The sequence below is a fragment of the Nakaseomyces glabratus genome, chromosome F, assembly GCF_010111755.1.
Source record: "Nakaseomyces glabratus chromosome F, complete sequence".
In the NCBI taxonomy this organism is placed as follows: Eukaryota; Fungi; Ascomycota; class Saccharomycetes; order Saccharomycetales; family Saccharomycetaceae; genus Nakaseomyces; species Nakaseomyces glabratus.
The window spans coordinates 521,816-546,863 of NC_088956.1; the positions used below are offsets into that span (position 1 = coordinate 521,816).

The 25,048-nt window shown below is 36.3% G+C and overlaps 10 protein-coding genes across 10 annotated transcripts; 5 read left to right on the plus strand and 5 right to left on the minus strand.

The window, feature by feature from the left end:
* Nucleotides 1-392: 392 nt before the first annotated feature.
* On the minus strand, nt 393-2,441 carry PIG1 (protein phosphatase regulator PIG1; the record flags this gene model as incomplete). The annotated part of the gene is made up of 1 exon (XM_446185.1): nt 393-2,441. The coding sequence occupies one exon, from the start codon at nt 2,439-2,441 to the stop codon at nt 393-395; it is 2,049 nt and encodes a 682-aa protein (XP_446185.1).
* Nucleotides 2,442-5,150: 2,709 nt separating this feature from the next.
* Nucleotides 5,151-7,469, plus strand: MCM5 (MCM DNA helicase complex subunit MCM5; the record flags this gene model as incomplete). The annotated part of the gene is made up of 1 exon (XM_446186.1): nt 5,151-7,469. One exon carries the CDS (start codon nt 5,151-5,153, stop codon nt 7,467-7,469), a length of 2,319 nt encoding a protein of 772 aa, XP_446186.1.
* A 357-nt stretch (nt 7,470-7,826) lies between these two features.
* SMD2 (mRNA splicing protein SMD2) lies at nt 7,827-8,288 on the plus strand (the record flags this gene model as incomplete). Its single annotated transcript, XM_446187.1, has 2 exons — nt 7,827-7,831; nt 7,961-8,288. The coding sequence occupies 2 exons, from the start codon at nt 7,827-7,829 to the stop codon at nt 8,286-8,288; spliced, it is 333 nt and encodes a 110-aa protein (XP_446187.1).
* A 189-nt stretch (nt 8,289-8,477) lies between these two features.
* On the minus strand, nt 8,478-10,265 carry DBP9 (ATP-dependent DNA/RNA helicase; the record flags this gene model as incomplete). The annotated part of the gene is made up of 1 exon (XM_446188.1): nt 8,478-10,265. One exon carries the CDS (start codon nt 10,263-10,265, stop codon nt 8,478-8,480), a length of 1,788 nt encoding a protein of 595 aa, XP_446188.1.
* Nucleotides 10,266-10,653: 388 nt separating this feature from the next.
* Nucleotides 10,654-12,969, minus strand: YSH1 (cleavage polyadenylation factor subunit YSH1; the record flags this gene model as incomplete). Its single annotated transcript, XM_446189.1, has 1 exon — nt 10,654-12,969. One exon carries the CDS (start codon nt 12,967-12,969, stop codon nt 10,654-10,656), a length of 2,316 nt encoding a protein of 771 aa, XP_446189.1.
* Nucleotides 12,970-13,627: 658 nt separating this feature from the next.
* On the minus strand, nt 13,628-14,191 carry RSO55 (Rso55p; the record flags this gene model as incomplete). The annotated part of the gene is made up of 1 exon (XM_446190.1): nt 13,628-14,191. The coding sequence occupies one exon, from the start codon at nt 14,189-14,191 to the stop codon at nt 13,628-13,630; it is 564 nt and encodes a 187-aa protein (XP_446190.1).
* A 357-nt stretch (nt 14,192-14,548) lies between these two features.
* Nucleotides 14,549-15,430, plus strand: PUT7 (Put7p; the record flags this gene model as incomplete). The annotated part of the gene is made up of 1 exon (XM_446191.1): nt 14,549-15,430. The coding sequence occupies one exon, from the start codon at nt 14,549-14,551 to the stop codon at nt 15,428-15,430; it is 882 nt and encodes a 293-aa protein (XP_446191.1).
* A 191-nt stretch (nt 15,431-15,621) lies between these two features.
* ECI1 (dodecenoyl-CoA isomerase) lies at nt 15,622-16,482 on the minus strand (the record flags this gene model as incomplete). The annotated part of the gene is made up of 1 exon (XM_446192.1): nt 15,622-16,482. The coding sequence occupies one exon, from the start codon at nt 16,480-16,482 to the stop codon at nt 15,622-15,624; it is 861 nt and encodes a 286-aa protein (XP_446192.1).
* Nucleotides 16,483-17,741: 1,259 nt separating this feature from the next.
* BER1 (Ber1p) lies at nt 17,742-18,539 on the plus strand (the record flags this gene model as incomplete). The annotated part of the gene is made up of 1 exon (XM_446193.1): nt 17,742-18,539. One exon carries the CDS (start codon nt 17,742-17,744, stop codon nt 18,537-18,539), a length of 798 nt encoding a protein of 265 aa, XP_446193.1.
* A 2,361-nt stretch (nt 18,540-20,900) lies between these two features.
* Nucleotides 20,901-22,985, plus strand: INA1 (Ina1p; the record flags this gene model as incomplete). The annotated part of the gene is made up of 1 exon (XM_446194.1): nt 20,901-22,985. The coding sequence occupies one exon, from the start codon at nt 20,901-20,903 to the stop codon at nt 22,983-22,985; it is 2,085 nt and encodes a 694-aa protein (XP_446194.1).
* Nucleotides 22,986-25,048: the final 2,063 nt, after the last annotated feature.

Sequence of the window (25,048 nt, forward strand, 5' to 3'; positions counted from 1 at the left end):
CAAAATTGCTGGCATATCAAAACTATCAACTGAGAATCGTCCCTGAAACAAAAATAAAGGAACAAAAACAAATAGAATAAGGCATAAAATTAATGACAATACCCTCGCAGTTACTATAAATATAAAAAAGAAATGAAAGGAATGTACTAGATCATTACATTGTATAATTAAGTTAACTAAAGAAATGTGACTGCGACTAAAAAGTGAAATAAAAGATCAAATAAAGTACAGTTAACCAAAGTCAATAGGATACTTTGGTCAAAAAAAAAAAATTAAAATAAAAAGAAAAAAAAACTAATGCAATAAAGTTGTGTTGTGCGGCATTGATGTTCATTCCAGTACAATAACCACAAGTTATGATTCTTTTGAGGTGAATGTATCAATAATGTCGTTCATTCATTACCATTATTATAATCGTCGTCACCATCATAACAAGTGCTATTATAAGACTCTCGTCTAGGTTCGTAAAAACAATATGAATTCAAAATAGACTGATAATCCAATGGATTTTTATGCAATGTATTCATGTTATCTGTGTAGCCAAGTTTACCCATCGTATTTTGAAAACCTTTAGCCTCCAAGTATTCACTTCCTGCAAGTTCTGCGTCATCACTAACGCTGCTTATGTCCAATGAGTTACCAGAGTTCAGAATTGAAGCAACCTCGCTACTTGGGGTATCCGAAGGTGATGTATTGTTGCTTGTACAGTTGACATCATCATCCGCATTTTCAGCACTGTAATAGCTTTGGTTGCTGCTTTCATCGCTAGTAGCAAAATTGTGAATAACTAAGGTTTCTGAAGAATTATTTGGATTTAGTGTAAAATTTCTCACCTTGCTTAAATCTACAACCGGATGTACATCTGATTCGACATCTTCAAAGTTATTATTATTTTTCAGAATCGATATTGGAGTTTTTGGTCGGGTATTTCTTTGGAGGTTAAAGTTCCCTAAATCAGAAGCATTTAACGGGTTATGAGATTCTTCTTCATCAGAATTTAGAAATTGGAAGTTTAGATTGTTTTTATAAACTTTCTTTAAATCAACCCCTGTACCTGTTTTTGATTCTTCAACCATAGAGTCATGAAAGTGCATGTCGCCAAGGGTGTTTTGAATATATGCAGCGGTAGAGTTATAGTTAGTTGTGATAGGCTTGTTGGTATAATTGTAGGAATGTGTTTCTAAAAAACCAGCGTCGTAGTTCGGATCCTGTGGGCTTTCCAATTCATTGGCATTGAGGACTTCATTAATACGGGTTGGCTTAATTAAAGTTGTGTCGTTATGATATAAATGCTTTAGTGGGGATGTATTGTAATAGTCAGTGTCATCACTGAACCTTCTAGAATATGAATTATTGTGAAAGAATAAATTGTGTGAAAGTGTTGTGGTTGTTAAAAAATCTGTTTGGAAACTATGTTGTTGTGAATGATGTTTGGAAGAGTTATGTCTTTTCTGATTAGAGTTTGACATTGTGCTCATAATTGGCTCCGAAGTGGTCTTCCGCAGTTCCTGAATCCCGACAGAATTTGGTGCTGTTACAACAACCATTGAAATATGATAATTTTTGTAATTGTTGTTGTCATAATAGGTTTCGTTATTAACATCATAGCGGCAACACAAATCCATCGACAAATCACAATATGTGCAGTCTTCATTTGAATACGAGTCACAATATATCAATCCCTTCGATTTCAATATGTACTTGAAAGTCATGACATCTATTGTGAATCTAAACTCATCGATATGATCTGTGATGGACTTGTTATATGTAGCGGTAGCGTAATGAATATCTTTCCAGTTATTGAAAGAGAACTTAACTTCAATGAACTTCTCAAAATTCAAGTTATTGACATATATTAACCCTTTGAGCTTGTTAGTCTTTTTCTGTAAATTATGAAGCTTGATATTAGAGCCGTTCAAATAGTTGAATATCATGGTCTCAATCTTAGATATATCCTTGACATCGTCATACCTATAGTGGTTCAGGTTATACTTTTGCGAGAAAGGTACCAGGTTCGTGTCCAGGATGTTGCAATCAACAATATCAAAGCTGTCTACATCCAGGCCATCTAGATTACCCAAGTCAGTTTCGCTATCAGTGCTGGTGTAGTCACCGAAGCTATCAGCGTCGTTGTCATCGATATCCTCATCCTCGTCATCAACACCTAACCGGAACAATTTTTGTGACCTGCCCAGCGGGGTGTCATTCCCAAGAGAATAGTTCGTTACTGGGTTGAACAAGATAGGTGGAAGGTTATATTCTGGGATGTTCAGAGTATTGCTTTGTGTGTTTGAGAACGATAACTCAGGCGAGCTCTGGTTACTAGACGAAATGGAGATAGGTTCGGAGTCAGAGTCGAACTTCCTCACTGTTGTGAGTTCCGGAGCAAAGCGAACATTTTTCAGCGATTCCGACTTGCGTTTATACATGATAGAACCCATAATAAAAAATCGGCTAATTTATTTCCTTTAATCAAATTATTAACCCCCGTATAGCACCTCCCGGAGTAGGTTCAAAAGATAATAATGTGAAAAAAAATAAATATTATGTGTACCTTTTTTTGTTATTTTTTGTTGTGAGTATAGCTTTCCTTTCAGTAAAGATTTACTCTTATATAGATTTTTTTTTTTAGAGTTCTTGTTTGTGGAAGAATTTATCAATGTGTACCTGAAAGGAAAAACATTTAATGTTATATAGAATGGCAAATTTGGTTTTCCATTTCACTTAAAAACTCTTCCGCAAACGAATCTTATGTCATATTAATTGAAGTATATGCTAATAATCCTTATGATTGATGAGCAAGTTTTGCAAGAAAAAATTTTAATTTCACTTTTCTACCGTCTCTATGCTTGTGTGAGGGGAGTAGTAGTAGAAAGTCCTTCCCTCAACAGCTTCTCGAGAAGATAGATTAGATGTCTTGGAAATGGAATATGACAATCACAGTTGCGCCAGACAAGCCAGTAGTCCTCGGTGTACATTTGGAATAGATAGGGAAAGTGATTAACGGAATTTCAATAAAGGATGAGGGAAGGGGGCAGAGGGGAGTGGCAGGGAACACATAAACATATGAAGAGATGATTTGTAACGTTTTCTCTGCAGTGAGAAGCTGGTGCAGAGAACATTCTGGTGCGTCTTTATTTACTGTGTTACGCAGACTTCTGGGGGGGGGAGGCTAAATATCATTATCTAACTATTTCATAACAAAGGGGTCCATCGCATCTATTCCCCGTTAAATTAAGGAAATAGGAATATGCAGTGTAACAGTCGTACCAATCATACTCAGATGATCTATTGTACTTGACTTTCACTGGTAGACCTGTGAAAATAATAGGGGGCATATGGGAGAGAGACGGAATAGAATCACGAAGGGATGACTAAGAAAAGAACGGGGAAGGAGTTTTAATCTATTACTGAAGTCGGAAATTTTTGATTCTGGAATAAGAGTTGTTGAGAGTTGTGCGGGATTTTATCAGTTTTTGAGAAGATATGCTCATCTGTAAGGCAAAAAAAAAGACGGAAGCTAATAAAAGGAACAGACGGTACGGGTTTTCCTCATAGAATGATCGGATGTGCAAATGGATGGGGATGGCAAGTTGCAGAGAGTACGGATGTTTGTTACTAGGGTAGTAAATCGAAAAGGACGAATTCCGATTTTAACATCCCCATTGAAAAACGCTCTCAAACATCCGCACCCCCTTTATTAAAATAAATTTCACTTCTCTTTCGGGATTTTCAACGGGATGTACCAAACCACCACGGTTCTGAAAACCACGAAAGCTGTGCTTTTCCGTATGAGGAAAAAAAACACAGAAACGGAACTGACAATGAGAAGCACGTACTACTTATTTGGGAAAAACTTTGCCTGCGCTGGCACTTCATGCCCTATTAGTGAAACATCTTACGTGGGGGAGGGGCACTGTAAAGACAGACGTGTTAGCGTGTGAACAGAATGAAGACTTTTTCATGTATGGTCTTTCCGCGGATGGGAAAGGTCTCACTGTTCTTTACTCCCCCCAAACCCAGCATACCACCCACACTGCAGGGTAGACACTGTGCAACACTTCATCCTCAACACCCCCACATTATTTTTTATTACCATTTACTGTGCACAACACTCAATCTGAGTCATGAAATCCGGGGCTTGCATATGTGACTGAGAAGAAGCCGCACAAGCACGAGGGATAAAGTGAATGTTGCTCGGAATCGAATGAAACAGGATTATTGGCGATTGTAAGTAGTCTCTATTGGAAAGCAACACGAATGCAAGAGACTTTCTTGGGTGTGTGTGTGTGGGGGGGGGGAGTTTAGGTTCGTTGGGCTTTATTTCACTATGACAATCAGGGATACACGGCCGGTAACAGAACGTTTAAAGCAGCCAAGATGGTCAGTGGGATGGTTTATAGTAATTCAAAAGTGAAAAAGCAGGTACTAGTCGCAATAACAAGCTCGCTATCTGATTCCATCTAAAGAACTTGCCCTCCATTTAGTTCGATCTTTGAAATATACCTCAAACCTAGAAAAGACTATAGCTATAGCTGTACCAATAACCAACCAAGATAATGGAATGGTCAAAACTGCTCAAAAAAACAGAACCAAATCCTGGCATTAGACAAGTCAGAGACCTCAAAACAAAAATTGTGACTTTTGTGAATTGAAGTTTAACTCAGCCTTCATTGAGCTCTCTAGTGCTTAATGCAATCCCGCGAAAGATGAGACCACCCCATACTCCATGAACTAAAACTAGTCAAACCTTGATGCCAATGGCAACTCGATATCACGTTCAAGATATTGTTATACCGTGTTGCCATTTCACTTTCCCAACAGACGTAACTATTTCTAAAGAATTCGTACAACAATATGTAAATTTGGTGTAATCACATGATCATTATCAGTGCCATATTTTTTTTGAAAAGACGAATACAATATTCGACATGGTCTTTAATTACATTTCCCAAAAGGGTAAAATCGTTAATTTCGCCATTTTTTTTTTTCACTTCGAGTTGGCATTGTAACAATTATACTTAGCTATTATTTGATTACCACTGTATTATAATTGAACTTAACGCCTATTCTTATATAAAAAAATTCATTTTCATAAATAACTGAACAGACATCAGAAATAACAGATTGTGTATTAATTTTTTATTTCAATGTCCTTTGATAGACCCGAGATATACAGTGCACCTGTGCTGCAAGGTGAATCTGCCAATGATGACGATAACACTGAGATTATTAAAGCGTTCAAGAGGTTCATACTTGAGTTTAGATTAGATTCGCAATTCTTGTACAGAGACCAATTGAGAAACTCGCTTTTGGTTAAAAACTACTCTTTATCAGTGGACTTGGAACATTTGATTGGTTATAATGAGGATCTATACAAGAGACTATCCGATGAGCCATCTGATGTGATACCATTATTTGAGACAGCCATAACGCAGGTGGCCAAGAGAATCATGATTCTTAATAAATCTTCCAATACTAATGATGGCTTGGATGACATCGACGAAAATAGTAATGATTTGGCTGACGACGAGGATGGAATTACTGACATTCCGGTGTTTCAGTTGATCCTGTCCTCAAGAGCTAACCAAGTATCTTTGAGACAACTAAACTCTGAACATGTGTCAAACATTGTTAGATTATCAGGTATTATTGTCAGTGCCTCCGTACTTTCTCAAAGAGCAACACACTTGTCTTTGATGTGCAGAAACTGTAGGCATACCATGTCTCTTAATATCAATAATTTTAATTCAATCACTGGTAACTCTGTCACTCTACCACACTCATGCCAATCGACTAATAATAACAGTACCGCAGCATATATTCATGACACAGGCGATGATCCAACTGGAAGTGGAGCAGCAAGCAAAAATTGTGGCCCTGACCCTTACATCATTATCCATGAATCTTCAAAGTTCATTGACCAACAGTTTTTGAAACTACAGGAGGTACCAGAGTTGGTCCCAGTCAGTGAAATGCCAAGAAACATCACAATGACATGTGATCGATACTTGACTAACCGAGTGAACCCCGGTACAAGAGTCACAATAGAAGGTATTTATTCTATTTATAATTCGAAAAAGAGGTCTGGTGCCGCTGGACAGTCTGGATCTGGTGTTGCCATCAGAACACCATACATCAAAGTTCTAGGTATTCAAACTGATGTCGAAGCTTCTTCAATATGGAACTCTATGACGATGTTCTCAGAAGAAGAAGAAGAAGAATTTTTACAACTGAGCAGAAGACCAGATATTTATGAACTGCTGGCTAATTCTATTGCTCCATCTATTTTTGGTAACCAGGATATCAAGAAAGCTATTGTATGTCTACTAATGGGCGGCTCTAAAAAATTACTTCCTGACGGTATGAGGCTAAGAGGTGATATTAATGTGCTATTGCTAGGTGATCCCGGTACAGCAAAATCTCAATTACTAAAATTCGTTGAGAAGGTATCTCCTATTGCAGTCTATACATCTGGTAAAGGTTCTTCTGCCGCTGGTCTGACAGCAAGTGTTCAAAGGGATCCAATAACAAAAGAATTTTTCTTAGAAGGTGGTGCTATGGTTCTTGCAGATGGTGGTGTAGTGTGTATTGACGAATTTGACAAGATGAGAGATGAAGATAGAGTAGCAATTCATGAAGCTATGGAACAACAAACCATCTCTATCGCCAAAGCTGGTATAACTACAGTTCTGAACTCCAGGACTAGTGTACTTGCAGCCGCTAACCCAATTTATGGTAGATACGATGAATTAAAATCTCCTGGTGAGAACATCGATTTCCAAACAACAATTCTGTCCCGTTTTGATATGATTTTCATTGTTAAAGATGAGCACAATGAGGAACGTGATATATCTATCGCCAACCATGTCATGAATATCCACACTGGCCATACTGATGCCCAGCTTGAGGCTAATGGCTCGGAACTAAGTATAGAGAAAATGAAGAGATATATCACTTATTGTAAATCGCGCTGTGCCCCACGACTAACACCAGAAGCGGCAGAAAAATTATCTTCACAATTTGTTACCATTAGAAAGCAGCTTTTGATTAACGAATTGGAATCCACAGAAAGATCATCAATTCCTATAACAATCCGTCAGCTGGAAGCTATCATCAGAATTACTGAATCTTTAGCCAAGTTAGAGCTCAGTCCTATTGCTGAAGAAAGACATGTTGATGAGGCTATTAGACTTTTCCAAGCTTCTACTATGGATGCTGCTGCACAAGACCCTATTGGTGGTATGAACCAAACTAACTCCTTATCTGATATTAGAAGAGTCGAACAAGAATTGAAAAGAAGACTTCCAATTGGTTGGTCTACATCATATCAAACCTTGAAAAGAGAATTTGTTGATACGAATAAAGTCTCTCAAAGTTCTTTGGATAGAGCTCTGTACGCTTTGGAAAAACATGAAACCATTCAATTAAGGTATCAAGGGCAAAATATTTACAGAAGCGGCATATGATTACAGTTCGATGAAATCTTAACCTATTAGTGTCAAATCTCATCATGTAAACTTTCGAGAATCTTAAATATAAATCATTATCTGATCAATTAGAGTTGTATTATTACATAAAAATGTTTTTCAAATTTCTTCATTATATATTTAATTTTAGGAAATATGAATACTAAAATATTGCTATTAGTCTTCTATGATACTGCGATGAGGTACCTATCTACGAATTAACAAATTTAGTGAAGAGCCAAAATATAAAGTTCCTTCCTAATAATGTAGCAGTAAATATCAATAAAACTACCATATCAAAAAAAAGCATCTACCAAATACCAATTAACACGACCAGCTGTATTTATACATCAGATTATGTCGTATGTTTTTCTTTAAAACCAAGAAGGTTCAAGTTATTTTGATGTTATACCTATGAATGATTTTACTAACAATAATAACATATGTGAAAACTAGCTACCATATACTAGTCTTATGTCGAATAGAAGTAGAGAAGCCATAATATCACGTCCAAAGTCAGAACTTTCGAAGGAGGAGTTAGAACAACTGGAAGAGTTTGAGTTTAAACATGGGCCTATGTCACTCATAAATGATGCAATGATCACAAGAAACCCAGTAATTATATCTCTCCGAAACAATCATAAACTAATAGCAAGGGTAAAAGCTTTTGACAGACATTGCAATTTGGTGCTGGAGAATGTTAAAGAATTATGGACTGAAAAGAAGAACAAACAAACTATAAATAGAGAGCGCTTCATCAGTAAACTGTTTTTAAGAGGGGACTCCGTGATCGTTATCCTAAAAGCTCCTCTCCAGTAACTTAGTGTTAGCTAAATTGCAAGATATCAGCTGTAGTTTGGCAACTATATAGAACCTGTGTACTATAATTCGCATTTTGAAAATCATCTTAAAATATCAATTATGTAAGTATATACATACATATATGCACAATATCTTGATCCATACATTTTGCAAAAACAAACAACAATACACATGCATTATCAGTCATTAAAACTTCTTCAAGGCATCGGTTTTCCCACCTTTACGCTTTTTGTTCTTGCTGTTCTTGGATTTTTTACCAACCTTATTAGGTTTGTGAAATGGAATAAATGAAATTTTCTTTTTGTCTGTTCTAGCATTTTCGGGTAACAAGTATTCTGGAATACGCTTTAAGTGGTTCTGAACTCTTGCAGGGTGTAATTCTTTATCATGCCTTAAGGATTTAAGTTCAATTGGATTTTCTTCAAAATGTCTTTTTAATTTTTCACTTGCAAGCAACTCTTCCTTTAATTCTTTTATTCTTGCCTCTCTAACCGCCACCTGTGTAACGGCACGGAAACCATCTTCCATTCTATATCTGAACCCTTCAACTTGTTTCAAATCAAAAGAATATGGCTGGATTTCTAAACCAAGTTTACTCTGTTGCTTTATTATCCTTGACAATATTTTTTCGTCTTTCTTAGCGCTTGGAAGCATGGAGGGTTTATGCTTACCAAACTCCTTTAGAGGTACGACAAACGAGATCGCAGTACCAGATTTGCCGGCACGAGCAGTTCTACCCACTCTATGAACGTATGCCTTAGCAGTGGTAGGTAGATCAAAGTTTACAACACACGCAACATTCTTGAAGTCTACACCACGTGAAACACCGTATTCCTTATCCTGTTTGTAATTGTTCTTAGTCTTCGATTTAATACCTGTAGTAGAATTAGTACTTTCTTCAGCAACAACTGTGTTGGTTTCGTCATTCTTTTCTTCAACCTGAATGTCATCTTTTTGTTCATCATCAAATTCCTTAATGTTGTCAGCATCATCAGTAGCAATCAACAAATGATACACATTTTTGTTAAATTGATCAACAATATGTTGTCTAGAATTTGCAGGAAGTTCATTGTTTAAAATGCATGATTTAATACCGAATTGCTCCAGAACTAATTTCAACCTATAACCTCTATCAATATTATTCACAAACACTAGTGTCTTACCTTTAATCAGTCCTAGTTTGAAAATAACGTAACAGAAAAGAAACTTGTCGAATTCGCCGACACGAACGTAATATTGGACTAGTTTAGTCTTATCCTTATTTATCTCATCATCATTAAATTTAATGATTGCTGGAGATCGACAGTATTTTTGTTTCAATGATTGTATATCATCACTTAATGTCGCACTCATTAAAAATGTTTGCAAATTCTTCTTTAAGGGCAGGTACTCAGCAATTTTGTCAAGATCATCTTGGTAGCCAAATGTTAGTACCAAATCGACTTCATCGATTACCAAAAATTTTAAATCATCAATACCAACTGTGTCTGTATTCCTTTCCAAAATATTTAAAATTTTACTTGGTGTACCAACAATTATCTCTGGATTCTCTGAAAGCAACGTATTCAACACTGATGTTGATAAATCTGCTGCAAGGTTCAAAACCTTTATGTCCTTGGAACAATAATGGATTAACTTTTCTAACACAGCAGTAACTTGCTGAGTTAACTCCCTGGTTGGAACCATGATTATTCCTAAGGTGCCTGGCTCATCTCCATTAGTTCTAGACTTTTTGTAATCGAGAATCGTTTGTATAACTGGAATCAGATATGCCAAAGTCTTACCAGAACCTGTGGCAGCCTTAGCAATTATATCTCTTTTCTCCTCAAGAGCTAATGGAATTGCATGTGATTGGATTAATGTTGGGTGTGTGAAACCAGAGCCCTTAATTGCTTGCAATAACCTTGCATCTAGTTTAAATGATTCAAAATTTACGGAATCATCAATATATGCTTCAGACGCTATTGTTGTCATTTTGAATTGTCTGTGCTATTAATAATTATACAATTAATAACAATAAGAGCTTCTATTTTAATCAACTATGCCAATATTCAGCGATTACAAAATTATCATTTCTTTTGTATCTTACCTATGCTTATGTGGATGAAAATTTGCGATGAGCTATCATTTTGCGATGAGGTGGGAATTGGAAAAAAAGTGAAAAAATAAAAATTTCAGTAAAGAGAGAAATTATATATGATAATTTCGTAGTGTGCTATCTTGTATGGATCACAAATGATACTAACAAAATAAAGGTCAAAGTTGAATATTTAAATCTGTATTCCCATTATGGAGAATCTCTATAATTGAATTCTTATAAATAGATTTTTAAAAAAGTCATGATTGATAGTGCAAGATTAATCTAGCATAAAGAAGAGACCATGTCGATTCCTATTTTCAAAAGGCTTTCAACTCTACCTTTTAGTGGATTGGAGTTACATTCCACAACACACATATCAGTGAAATTTATTGAAGCTGTATTCTTTCCAATAGTAATTAGCCCTTTCACAAATTCATCATCTTCTTTCTCTTCAGCAGTATCATTATCATCATCTTTGTTTAAAATGAGAGTAAATGAATCCCCAAATTGTGTCTTAAATAATTCTGCTACCTGCTTTATCTTATCAGTTTCTGAAGGTTGAGAAAGTATGGGTGTAGCATGCTCATGGCCATGAGAGCATGAATTACTACTTTTTTTAACACTCACTGGTGCAGAATCGACGCTCATTAGGATTGCTATAATAGAGTCAGCAATTGTATCACTGATTAATCCTTGTGTCCATTCTAGAATTGCTTTGTTATGCTGTACAGTCAATCTAATAGCTCCCATAATCTGCAAAACAAGCATACCCCTGCTGGTTTCTAATTTCGTTTCTTTAGTATTCGTAACATTATCATCATCAATTAGAACTGAAACATCTCCAAACATCTGACATATGTGCCAATATATAAGCTCTTTCTTACAATCAACTTGAATTGTTTGACGTTCTCGAATAACTGTTGTCGATAATTCTGGGTGATGTTCCCTCAAATCTGACAATGAAACAAGATTCAGATCAAAGTTTTTTTCGTCGGAAACTAAAATACTTGATATAATGGCACCTTCACCTTCTGCATCCTTTCGCACATCCTGTGTTTTCCCTGTGAACTCTTCTATACCTTCTTTAGATTGTCCAGCATCGTTTTCTGGCTTTACTACTTCTTCTTCTGTCCTTTTGATTTCGTCTACGATATTTCCCACAGCTTTTGCTACTTTAACACCCTTACATTCAATATCAAGTTCATAGCAATTTCTTGGATTGTGAACATGTACTTCATCTTCTGTTCCTTTAAATGAAGCATAGTTTGATAATAGCGCAGACTTTAAACGACCCATTGGATTCGGTTCACCGTGAACTAAAATGATATTTGACGCATTAATCTGTTCAATAAATTCCAGATTTTCTTGAAAGTCAACATGTGCAGCAAATGAGAGTTCTTCAACTCTACACCTCCTAGGTATTGTTACTTCTGGATTGGATACTGAAGGGATAGTATCAGGTTCTAAAAGAAGATACTTAGCCATTGTACCTTCGACAGAATAACCAGTAATAAGTACAAGGTTTTTTTCATCAGGACACCACCTTTCTAATAAGTCTCTAGAGAGACCGTTTTGTAACATACCCGGGGAGGCAAGCATTACGCTTGGTCCGAAATCCTGAAATTCATCCAAGTTCTTAATATATGCAATATTCTTGAAAATAAAGGGATTGGTTTGGGAGTCTCTAAATTTCTTCCTAATATTATCATTCATCATATTAACATATGTCTGAAAAACACTCAGACACTTACGAGCCAAATTTGAGGCATAGAAAATGGGTATCTGATTTGATCCTAGCTCTTCTTTATGTTGCGACCAATATTCGTCTAATATCAGCATTAGTTCTTGTGCTCTACCAAGAGCAAAGACAGGCATAAGCACACGACCTCCTTTGTTCACAGTTGAGTGTATTAACTGGGTTAATTTTTTCTCTCTATGCAGTCTTGGTTCATGTGTAGCTGTCCCAAAGGTTGATTCTACAATAAGAATATCAGATGGTAAAGGCGGCACTTCGGCGGAGTTTAAATGTCTGTCAATCTCTCTTGAATAATCACCTGTAAATAATACTCGAAGACCGGCTATTTCTATTTGAAACATTGCCGCACCGAGCACATGACCCGCATGAAAGGCAGTAAATTTTATACCATTCACATCGATCATTGAGTGATAATCAATGGTCTCTATTTTATCGAATGATTCAATCAAGTCCTCATTGGAATATAAATTATCATCCTCTGCATTGCTACTCTGACTACCGATACTTGTAACTCTAACAAAATCTCTGAGCAACCACCTGTATATTGCTTTTGTTGGATGTGTCATAAAAACTCTTCCTTTGAAATTAGTTTTCTGCATAACATATGGCAAAGAGGCTGCATGATCTAAATGGAAATGCGATATGAGTAAAACGTCAACTATTGATAAATCAAAGTCATCATAAAACGGCAAAGACGCCATTCCTTGATAAGCGGGATGGATACCGGCATCTAGCATGATTGTCTTACCTTTGAATTGAATTATATGGCATGATCTTCCAACTTCATTTCCACCACCCAAAGAGAAAAATCTAAACTGATTGCTTCTTTCCTTAACATCCATTGTGACTGTAAAATGCGTTTCAGAAAAGAAAATAGGATAAGCAACTAAATATTAACACTTCTTTCCTTTATGCCTATGTTTACTTCCCGCAATACTTGATTCCAGTTCAAACTATTCCAATTGTTGTCAATATATGGTTTGCTGATTACTCTTTTCCCTGTCTTCTTTAAATTGTGCCCTATTTCGATTAGTAAACAAATAAATAACTTGGTCTAAACTAGGCTCTTGCTTTGATTTTGTTAATCTTAAGGGTACACTATGTTAAGCCAGATGGCTTCAGTATTTATTCTGTACACAACTGTAATTCACTATTATTTCAAAGCTCATCGTCTGGTTGAAAATATGGACCTTTGACATTTCTAATTATGACGTTAAATGTGACTTGTATAATGATAAGAATATGTATGATTCTAAATTATTTACATTTTGTCAACCCATACTTAAATATCCAATTAGATTTTTTATTGATGACATAATATTTAAGATTTCATATCTTTAAAAAATAGCGCCCATCTTATTAATTAGAGTGAACTTGGGATTGATCTTAAAACTGGTATTTTTACCATTAATGATATGACCATAATTTACTAATGGATTTAAATGTTTGTTCTAAGAGCCTATAACTGCCCTAAAAGATTTCAGTTGTCACAAAACTGTTCTAATTTCTATCTGATGTGCTTGAATTTCCTATTCGATCTCCAAAAACTTCCATTAGTTCATCTAGTTCTTTCTTTTTTTCTTCTTCTCTTTTTTGTTTTGCTAATTCATGCTTTAGTCTACTTTTCTTACCTTTACTTCTTTTTTGTTGCCTTTTCCACTCCAGGAGAGCTTGCTCCCTTTCGGTCATTACTTGGACACCGCTGTTACCATCCTTTTCTTGACCCAATTGCCATCTTTCTAACTCTAAAGCTAACTTTTCCCTAGCTATCTTTCTATTCTGGTCCCTAGATCGCGTAGCTTGACAGGTTACTACAATATTACTTGGTACATGCTTTATTTGTACTTTAGAATTGCACTTATTGATTTTCTGTCCACCAGGACCAGTGCCTCCATGAAGGAACTTTTCTTCAATATCAGCCTCCATACTAGCGTCAAACTTTGGCCTAGGAGGTAATTTATTCTTCTTTATCAATTGTGTACTGCATGTAAATATAGAATGTGTGTTGCTCTGCCGTAGAATTTTGTCAGCGAGTTTACGTCCATATATTAGGGAGAACAACATTAGCAATAACGACTAAAATAAAACAACAAAGGACCTTACTAAAATGTGTAGTAACTTTGCCAATTAACCAGGTCTTACAGAATATACAATACCTTTTAGTGCTTTTTATACTGACCATGACTCGCGCCCCCAGGTCTTTTAGCAGTATTTTCACAAGTTGGCTAGCTCATCGCGAAGAGTCCCCGGAATTTGAGCAAAATTCCCCGAACTGAGCTAAAAGTTACATCGAAGTGCATTAATGCTTGGAAAGATAGATATGATATGTTTATATGGTACAAAGTTGAACAACATATGAATAAACATTATTAACCAATTGTATTGTATTTATGGAGCTTTGATACATTTTTTGATAGTAATATGAGATCGGCATTAAGAGAATCGACAAAACACATTCGCACTTGGCGATACACACCAAGGCCAAAGGTGATCAGAGCATATCATAGCACGCCGCTTTTACAAATAAACTCTACTCAATACTTGAAAGAAAAGGTTTCGAACAAATTAACTAATGATGAGACACCTCTAGATTTCATAAACAAACTTCCCGAGCAACTAATCTCACAAGGTAACGGATTGTCTCCGACTGATGCTGCACATCAGGTAAATACATTGGAATATTACAAAAGATTAAAATATGAAGGTGGCTTTAACTCTGAACAATCGAATGCTATCATTGCTCTATTATTAGAGATAATAGATGATGAATTTTATAAGACTTACAACACTAAGTTTTTGAGGGACATGGAACTGAATAAGCAATCTCATTTATTTAACTCAGCAGAGACAGAACTGAAATACGCCATACAGAACTCTAGAGATACTCAACTAAATTCACAGCATTTGCAGATGATGATATTGCAAAGGGACTTAGCCATATTACATGACGAAATAAATGAACTAATTATCAACCTGTTGAATAAAGATTCTAAAATGGATTTTAATAATCAGAAACTGGAAAATACACTGCTGTTAAAGGAAGTTAATCTACATTTAAGCGGTTCGACAAATAAAATCATTACAAAACTGATGGGCGAAGTAAAGTCTGATATTGAAAACTTGAGATGGCAAACAACACGAAGTGGCTTGGTCGCAATCTTGCTGCTTGTTCTAATGGTAATGGGTGCTGTTAGTCTGACAAAAAATAAAGCTTCAGAAGAAAAGAAAGAAGCTCCTACAAGAACAGTTTATGACCAAAGCTTATCTGTAGCGTCTGAAGAACCTCCACAGGCAGCAACTTAATAACGAGGAACATTATATAAAGACACTATAGGTGGAAAACTAGTAAATAGATATTGATGAAGTTATATTATTTTTTGAAATGATTGAATATATAAGATAGTACTGTTATATTTACTCATCAAATAGCTATGTAAGATATTTGTCTCACGATGTACAAAAAATTCTGCTGATTGCAGAAGATAGTATAATTTCTAAAGCTTATGCTTCCGCTGTTTAGATCCAACCTGTCTGAACCTCTTCTGAGGTTCACCTTTCACCCAATATTTCACACCATCATTAACCTCAAGTGAATTGATTCTTTCAATGCGATCCTCCCATTCCAACTTCATGAGTTTCTTTATGCCCAGACAACTTGGTAAATGCAGGCCATCGATCTTTTCTTTAAGTTCTGCTAACACTTGGTCATTGAACTTGTCTGTGTCGTTTAGTGAGTAGTTCTTATTAACCAACCCTGCCCTTGACATTTCAGGGAATGTGACAGGTTTTGCAAACAATAGCGATTCAAAACTACTCCGAGAGCCAACTAATCGAGGTAAGGTACTTGCCACGGCACCTTCAGTAACAAGACCAAGGTTAGCAAAAGGGAAAAGCATGTACACTTTCTCATTCATTACATACACCAAATCACACAAACAACATATCGCCGCTGAGAACCCAATCACGGGTCCATTCAAACAGCATACAAGAACTTTACTATGCTGGTTGAATGCATTCGTAACATTAACATTTCTTGATGAGAAATACGCTAGCCATTTCTGTAATTCATCATGATGCCTGGCAACTTCATTTGGAGTAGTGGTTGGCTTCTTAGATGCAGCTTCATGTTGCTCAGCGATCGCAATACTCTTAAAATCCGCACCACTTGAAAAGAATCTGCCCGTACTTTGTAGCACAGTGAAGTAAATATCCTTGTCCTCATCTGCCAACCCTAACAATTCAGCAATATAAATGTAATCATCACCAGTTAATGAATTGAGTGTTGATGGAGAATTGAATTTAATAATGAAAAATGGACCGTCTTTGACATAAGTTATCTTTTCATCGTATTTCATCTTGCAAATAACTGTAACTAAGATTTAACAATTGATTCAGGGGATCATTTGACCTGAGCAGCTATCCTTCAGGTTTGCACAAAGCTTCAAACATGCACAATATATATAGATAAATATTAATATCTTCAGAATTGATGCTGTTACAATATAAGAATGTATTGGAGTGAAGACATAAATATGTAACAAAAACCCCAATAAATCATCTGAAGAAACAGACCAACTGAATCATCTACGGTATTACAAAACTAAAAACACTCCGCATCTCAAATGATATTTACTAGTCATCCGTGACATTCACTTGAGTGATATACTCCAAGTCAAGATGGCATTTACCCGAAAGGATTCAGATTTGATCCAGTATAACTTTTGAGTTAACTAAATTAATATGGATTGCGTTAAGTCTATCTCATATATCCGGATTTCATTCGTAATAGTATAACAACGAACAATGTATTCTGTTCAATCTTACTGTATCGTTATGGCTACACCTTTATAATTGATAGTCATCGAGATCACATGACTTATTCCTAAAAATTGCACCGTACCATTGTACATCTTTCTTCGGTTATAAGTTTCTTCGGCCACTAGAAAATTATCACCGACTGCTTTTACTATGAAGTTTACTGCTGTTCCTGATCGCAACTGCAATTCCTTGCACAGAGGGCATTGCAGGGGACATCAAAGGGTAGGCAAGTTTATTAAGCCGGGTAAAGCTCTTCCTCTACTTGATGAAAAAAAAAGCTGATGTGTCGGGACTAAGAAAATAAACAGCGACTAAGAACTACCCAGAGGAATGAGATGGAAAAACTTGAAGACTACGAGATGAAGGCCGCAAAGGGAAGATTCAGATTACAATGAATCGAGCAAAGAATGGATTTTGTGCGATGAGGTAGCCTTTAATGATAGAATTGACCAGCGTAAATTGTGTGTAATAATTGTCAGAACGAACTGGATCTTGCTTTGTGTTCTGAGATTCTGAGTATTTTATGCATAAGGCGTATAAGTTTCTTTTCCAATTGGATTATCTAAACTTCTCGCGACCCTTTATGGACTTAATTAGCTCTTCCGGAACACCATTGTTTAAGTTTAGATTAGTGTAAGAGTTCTCAAATAGATTAACGAGTATTCTATCAAGCAAAAAAATTTTCTTTCCTTACATATAATATATAAGGAAAAAGGCTAAACTCCAACAATATAAGGATTAACAATTTTTTGACGTGTGTGCATTTTTGAATTAGTAGTGGGAGATTGAAAAAAATATGGCAAGAGGTATCGATGAATTAAACTCGGTTATTGATTCATATCGTGAAGTGATAAGGAAATCAGATCTATTTGGTAAGACCATCCAGTGCTTGCAGAGCTACAACATCAGCAAGATACGATGCCTGGCACTTGGTTCATTTGCAGAAGAATTTCCTGCCAAGTACCAATTGGCTTTACTGCTAGAATTACTAGATAATATCAACACCATTAAAGAAGTGTCATTGTATGACCCCGTTTTCAATGAGGTGGACAAGTTATTTATTAAAGAACAGTCGAATTGGCATATTGTGGAACAAGAACATTATAAAGATACTGGAAACTGCGGAGAGACTTTATTTTACATGCCACACGCACCTTTAGATCTTACCGAGGAAGTCATCAAAAGGGAAAAGCCCAAATTAATTTTAGGAAACGAAATGTCACAACATACAGACCGCTATACGGAAAAGCAGTTGTATGACAAATATCCGCTGCTGAGCAAACTGGTATACGGCTCAAAGAACTATTCTAAAGTATCAAATCCTAAAATAAATGTCAGTGCTGAAGGGGATGGTTTTGTGAGACAGGAATCGAAGAAGTCCCGTAGACGTAAAAATAAGTGGCACATTGAACCAACTGTAATAGATTACTCTTCAGTTCCATCTTACTTCGCTGATGGATTAATAATGATAACCAACTACAAATCGTCATCTACATCTGAAGACGGTGAAAATACCACAGTTGATCTAATAAAGAAAGGTCAAGAGCAATGGAATCATTCTTTTTCTGATCTGTCACTTTTTGAAATAGCCTAAACCCTTTTGCATAGACAGAATGAACACGCAAAAATTTTTGTATGATTATATTACAATACGAATGAAATGTGTTGTACCTTATTATTGAGAGTCACTTTTAGTTCCAATTGCGGCAATATTTGAGATTATGTGTACATGAAGTAAGATTTTAAATCACAATGGACAGAGGCGATTTTAATTGGCTGCCAATTGATATTTTTAGAAATTTATGTGCTTATTAGACTCCCGTAAAGATATGGCAATCGTTTAGGCATGTTAAGTGAGACTACTTGTTGTGTATGAACTGTAAATCGATGACCATTCCGCCAAACTCAACAAAGAAGGGAATGCAGTTCAAAATATATGGTAAAGAAAAGTAATCCGTGGAATCCCTTAAACTATTTTGTAACCAAGATCCAATGGTACCCTACAGCTATCTGTGATATTTGGACAACTAACCCATATCAGAAAACATTCATAATAACTTCTATGATCTTGATCATTTTGATTTTCCATAGACAGTTATTTTTACTCATCGCAGAACGGGTTCTTACTTTTTTGCTTAGAAGACCTACTAAACCGATCTACAGTTTTGGTAGCTAAGCTATAAATTTTCAGTGGGAAATTGTCTCAAAAATTTGTCTATTTTGGTGTAGTTTCTCGAGCAATGGCACAGCTTCGTGTTAAACTGTGGACCAAAGAAATACAAGCGCATGAGAGCAACGGGTTAACGTGCTTTTCGCATAGAGTTTATAGCACTAAAACCAAGTTACTCCGACGAAAACAGTAACGGAGCGACCCTTAGTTGTGGGCAGTAAACCGTTCCTTCTACATTGAGTAAGTGAAGCTCTAATTCTTTTTTTTTGTTAAATTTTTTTGTTGAGTTTTTCATCCAAAGCTAGTTCTACTATTCCGCGGACCCTAGAGCTAGTGCCTGACCTTCTTCTACAGCATGATCTCTCGGGAAGGGTTTAGATACTGGATTTTACTGCTTGAATTTAAACGACAGATGGTTTTCTAAGCAATACAGGCAGGAAGTACACGTAAACTCACAGAATCTGCTTTCCTACTGACTCTCCTTGCTCTCTCTATTGCAGTTTCCTCTGTATTCCCGATCAAAAATAAGAAATACCAAGAAAATACAGTAGAAAGAATTTCATAGACCATAGATGACAAAAAAAGGATGCCTACGTACCTTTTTAGGGCAGTAGGAGTTTGATGTGTACCGATAGTCCTTCCAGTGCTATTGGTAATAGAGATCCCTGACAAAAGAAAATGGATCCGCTAAGTGGGTTTCCTCTCTTATAGATCCTCCCGTACAGCCGCTAGTCTTGTCGAGGAAAGCTCCTTTCCGTTCAGATAGTCCCCTATGCTGGTTTTGCTGTCATTGCCACCCTTTCTGTGGGAATTGATAATTTTTTCTCCTTTTGGTATACGGAAAGATAAAAAAAAGAAACAAAAAAAAAACTGTATCTCACTGCTTACGCAAAATTGCAGCGAGAAAAAGCACCGTAGAAACATCTTTAAAATGCGGTCGATTCAGATGTTTGTACTCGATAGCTCTCCACTTCATATCTGTTCTGCGTATTTTGAAAGGTACGGGACTTTCTCAAAGATCTCTTTCGGGATGTGATTTTCGTAAAGATTCCAAGAAGAAAAAAAGTAAAAAAAGAACCGAAAAAAAAAAAATTGATCCGAGCAAGTGAACCTGCTTAGTACCTGGTACGGCCCAATCGTAGGTAGTTCATCACTAATGATCAGATCTGGAATTCTTTTTACGTTTTTCTTTGTTGAGTTTTTTCATCGAAGCTATCTCCCCCCTCCCCCACTTCAATCTCCGTGACATTCATATCCTAGCAGGAATCAAACGACACTTCCTTGTTATCTTAGAAAAGCTAAACCAAGATGTGTATTCCCATTCACTAGTTTCTCAGCGGTGGCTGCCATAAATTCACACTGCTTTGTATTCCAAGTTTGTTATTTGCCATCGACTAAGACAAAACTGCATAATCATGGACCCTTTCCCTTCGCTACCTGAGAAAAGTCTCTGATGGATTCAGACCGACCCTTCAGCTGTTTCTGAGATTTAGACTAATAGATCAATAAGCAAAAATACTTTTTGACAATTGTTGAATTATTGTGAAAGAAAGAAACAACAATGCTATGATAGTTAGAAGATGGAAAAAAAAAAACTTCACTGTTCGAAGACTAATATTTGCAATTTGAATATATATAATGTGGCTCTAATGATTGAAAAAAAAAACAATCTTATCTGTGTTTTGAAAGATTGTAAAAATTTTTTTATCGTTAGCTTTTATGGTGAGACTTGTGAATTGTGTAGCCATCCAGCTTTCCAAAACAACAAATCAATCATAATATAGAATGAAGTTCGATAAATTGTTGTTTACGGTAACGACAGTATTTGCCTTCACTACATTTATACTGATCATTATTGCCACAGCTGGTTCTTCATCCAACTATAAGCCAATCACTAACATAAAGATTGGTGAAGCTGATATCTCCCACATTAATGTCACAAAAGTCGTTCCTCAAGTTGGTCCTATCTTGACCATCCTGGGTTCCGCTTTGACCGCTAATGCATCTTTGGATCAAATCTTCGATGCTTTGAAGCAAGTCGCTGACACTCCAGCATTGGTCCCATTGTTGAACTTGATGTCAAACAGTAAATCTAATGTTACAGGTACCATCGGTGCTCTGACTAACTTGGCCCCATTGGCTCTGCAGAAAAGTGACAACACCACCGATGCAGCTCTGAATAGTATCAACATGGTTATTGGTGATGCCACTAACGTGGACTTATTGTTAGACGGTATGAAAGAGGTTGTTAACTCTGCCATGGAATCCCTAACATCTCCAAACTTCAAGAACTTGACCATCATGGAAAATGAAGTGTTTAACCTATTATTGGATTCCGAAAATGTCACAGCAACTACTGAGGCATTAATCGACATGAACCAAATCCCAGACGCAGACAAACAAAAGTTGATCCCAGCCTTCACTCTATTCAAGGACTCTTCAAACCTAAATGCTACCATTGACTCTATGGCTAGTTTGATGAATTACTCGTCAGCCCTTTCTTCTATCCCAACTGCTGAACTCTCGACCTTATTTTCAACTGTTTCTTCTCTAGCAAGTTCCAAGTCTAGTTTGATATCAACAATTACTGCATTGAGCAGCAAACTACCAAGCAACCTGGCCCCAGCTGTTTCTTCCTTGACCACACTTTTGAACTCTACTAATGAAGATTCTCTAAACTCGACATTGAATGCTCTACAAACTTTGATTTTGAAGAACAATATCACTGCCTCTGTTGACTCAGCAAAGACATCTATCAACTCTATCAAGATCATGAATGAATACGCGCAAAACAAGACTTTGTTACTGGACAGTGTGGAAGATCTTGCTACTCAAACTAGCGTCCCAAGCAACACTACCACAGCTCAACTGAAAGCTCTAGATGACATTTTCCAAGGTTCCGGTAATGCATCAGCTACTTTGAGGACATTGATGGGTCTAGAACAAGGCCTAACTGCCAACCCATCCTTGATCAAATACGTCCCATATATCTTTGAACTATTGGATGATTCCAACAATGCAACCCTTTCTTTCACATCTTTGCTAAACTTAACATCTTTTGCTAAGAGTAATCCTACTACCTTCGTACCAATTATGTCCATTTTGGGTAAAGCTAACTCCATCACTCCTGTCACTCAAGATCAACTGAGAGAATTGACTCCTGCTATTCTGGAATACTTGCATATTCCAATTAAGTTCCACCTGTCTATCTTTACCTTATGTAAGGCTGACATTAACGATAAAATCATCAGTTGTTCAAAGTCTCATGCTGTTCAAAACTTGGACTTCAGAAGTATCATTTACGACAGTATTGCCGAGTCTGACTTCAAGCCTTATCTAGAGGCCCTAAAAATTGGTAAGCAAGACTTGCATTTGGATGGTAAGATGCAAAACAGACAGCACGAATATGTACCAGCAATTAGAGCAAGTTTGTCCATGAACTTATTGGCTATCATTGTCTCCTTCTTCCTAATGTGCTACGCTATTTTCTTATTAGTTTCTAAGAATGCTATGACTCACATGAAATGGTGTATTCTATTCTTCTTGACCATGAACAGTGCCTTGTTCTCTGGTTTGGGTGGTACTATTATCAGTGCTATGATTAACATCATTAAGTCCGGTACCCATGACGACAAGTACGGTGTTGTTTTCGATGACAACTCATCTATCCTAGGTCTTCTATGGTGTGCCTTTACTGTTGCCTTCCTATCTTACGTTGCAGCAACTTTGTCATGGTTCCAATTCTGGAGAGAAAACAAGAACAAACCAGTTACATATCTTTCTTCTGGAACTTCTTCAGAAAATGAAAGTGTCACCTCCAGAGTCACTGAACATGCTAACAACAAGGCTGACGAAAAGGAATCAGTTTGATTTATTTTTGTCCATTACACTATAAAACGTTCATTCAATATATTTGCTAAGTTTCTAAGGCAAACCCCAATTTCAGTTCTCCAACTAAACAAGTACCGCATTCAATGTCAACTAATTGGTAGTAGCAAGAGCATTAATATCACCAGAATGGTGTACTATATGCTTTCATTTCTTCACAAAAACTTTGATTTATTTCATGCATTAGTTTGCGGTCTTACAGCGCATTAATTCATTTTTTTAATATTTTCTAGGCCTGTATTTAATACCTACGACATAATTAATATAATTATCTGCATCATTGTTTATTTTTTATCAATTTATGACTCTCACAGCTAACACCTAACACTAGTGCAGAATTATAGTATTTTCTCTACTGTGTTAATTTCCTGCAGGAAGTTTTATATGTATTACGTGCAGGAAATCTAGTTTAAATCAGATTCCAGGCCTCATCATTACCCCTCCGCCGGTTGGATATTTCTAAATTACGTGTGAATCATCCGTCTACAAATAATTACGTGTAATCAGGTTTGAGGATTTATAGCATATGGGCTCGGTAGCACAAAACTCATAAAAACAAAGAACTTTGCTTTTTACTGATGTGTATAATCTTATAGTAGTTTAAACGGGGTAGTAGCTATTCCCCTACTTTTCTTTATCATCACGTAGAGCACCTTATCTGGTTTAGTTGCGTTACAAGCAAGTAAACATTACGTATTAGAAGTGGCATACGACTTCCACGGAATGATTTTAGTGACATCATAGATAAAGCTTAACAGTTAACTAATTCACATATTATCTCCATCATGGTTAATGAGAATGAACTGTAATTAAGCCGTCAGGACTCAATTTAAACCGAACTTGAAGATGCTAGGCACTCCTTCTCGGACTTTTTAATTTCCCTTAATTTTAGAGACTGTAATTCCCGATACGGCAGTAATTAACAAAATAAAGGGTGAAGTGAAATTTCTGCAACAAAATACAGTAGTCAAAACCAATAACGGTAACGTTTTATTTGGCGTTGTTATGGTGATAAGACTGTTTGCTCGTAAATTGCACCGTTGATGTTAGAATACTTAGTACTTAATATTAAATTCCTGGTTTCCTGCATTAGTGTTTGTGGCCGTCTACATCCGCAGATAGATCACGCATGCATCAAATTTAATTCCTATATCGTCATTGTGCAACGTACCAATTTTTGAAGCTACATCAATCTTACGTTTGTTTATGTATTCCTGACTTCTTTATCATGCACCGAAATTGTAATAATTTTACACAAAAGTATAGTAGACCTATGCAGGTATCTGAAATATACTTGATACTGACCGAATAAGGGAATTTGATTATTAGTAACGGCACATGCGGAACTACTCTGACTACATATTAACATACAAGCATCTGAACCTTCTAGATGATTCTCAGTGACGTTTTGTTTACAATCTAGTCACTTATACTAGCATGTTCCGGTTACCTGGCACAGCTTTTGTTACTTCGTTAGCATAAGGTTCCTTTTCTTCTCTATTTGGGTGTGTACAAACATTAAGCCTCTTTCCTAACCCCTCCATTCATAGGTTAGAATGTTTTCCTGACGGCTCATACGCCTGATAACTATGTAAGACAAGAAGCAGAGGTCTTATGTAAATCTATATAATGTAATTATCGGCCCTTACTAGGGAAATTTTATTGTTGCAGATAATGATTTCTTGTCGAATTGCTATTATTCAAGAATTACTAAGGAAATACGGTTGTTGATGCTGTAAAGTACTTAGTAAAACTTAATAAATGACTAAATACGCAAGAAATAATTTACCAGTGCATAGAATATGCATATGCAGTGCAGTGCAACGCCGATATTAGGAACCTAATGTGTATTGAAAGGCAATGATTTTAGCCGAGGATTAATTACGTATAAAAAATATTGGGGTAGGGTACGTTGTTGAGTTACCCAGGCTCATATAGTTTATCGTATTTCTTTTTGTTTGGGATTTTATGTTGTATACTTTAACATGATTAATAGTAATGTTAGGCGGTCAGAAAACATATAAATAGAGAGGTATGTTTCCAGA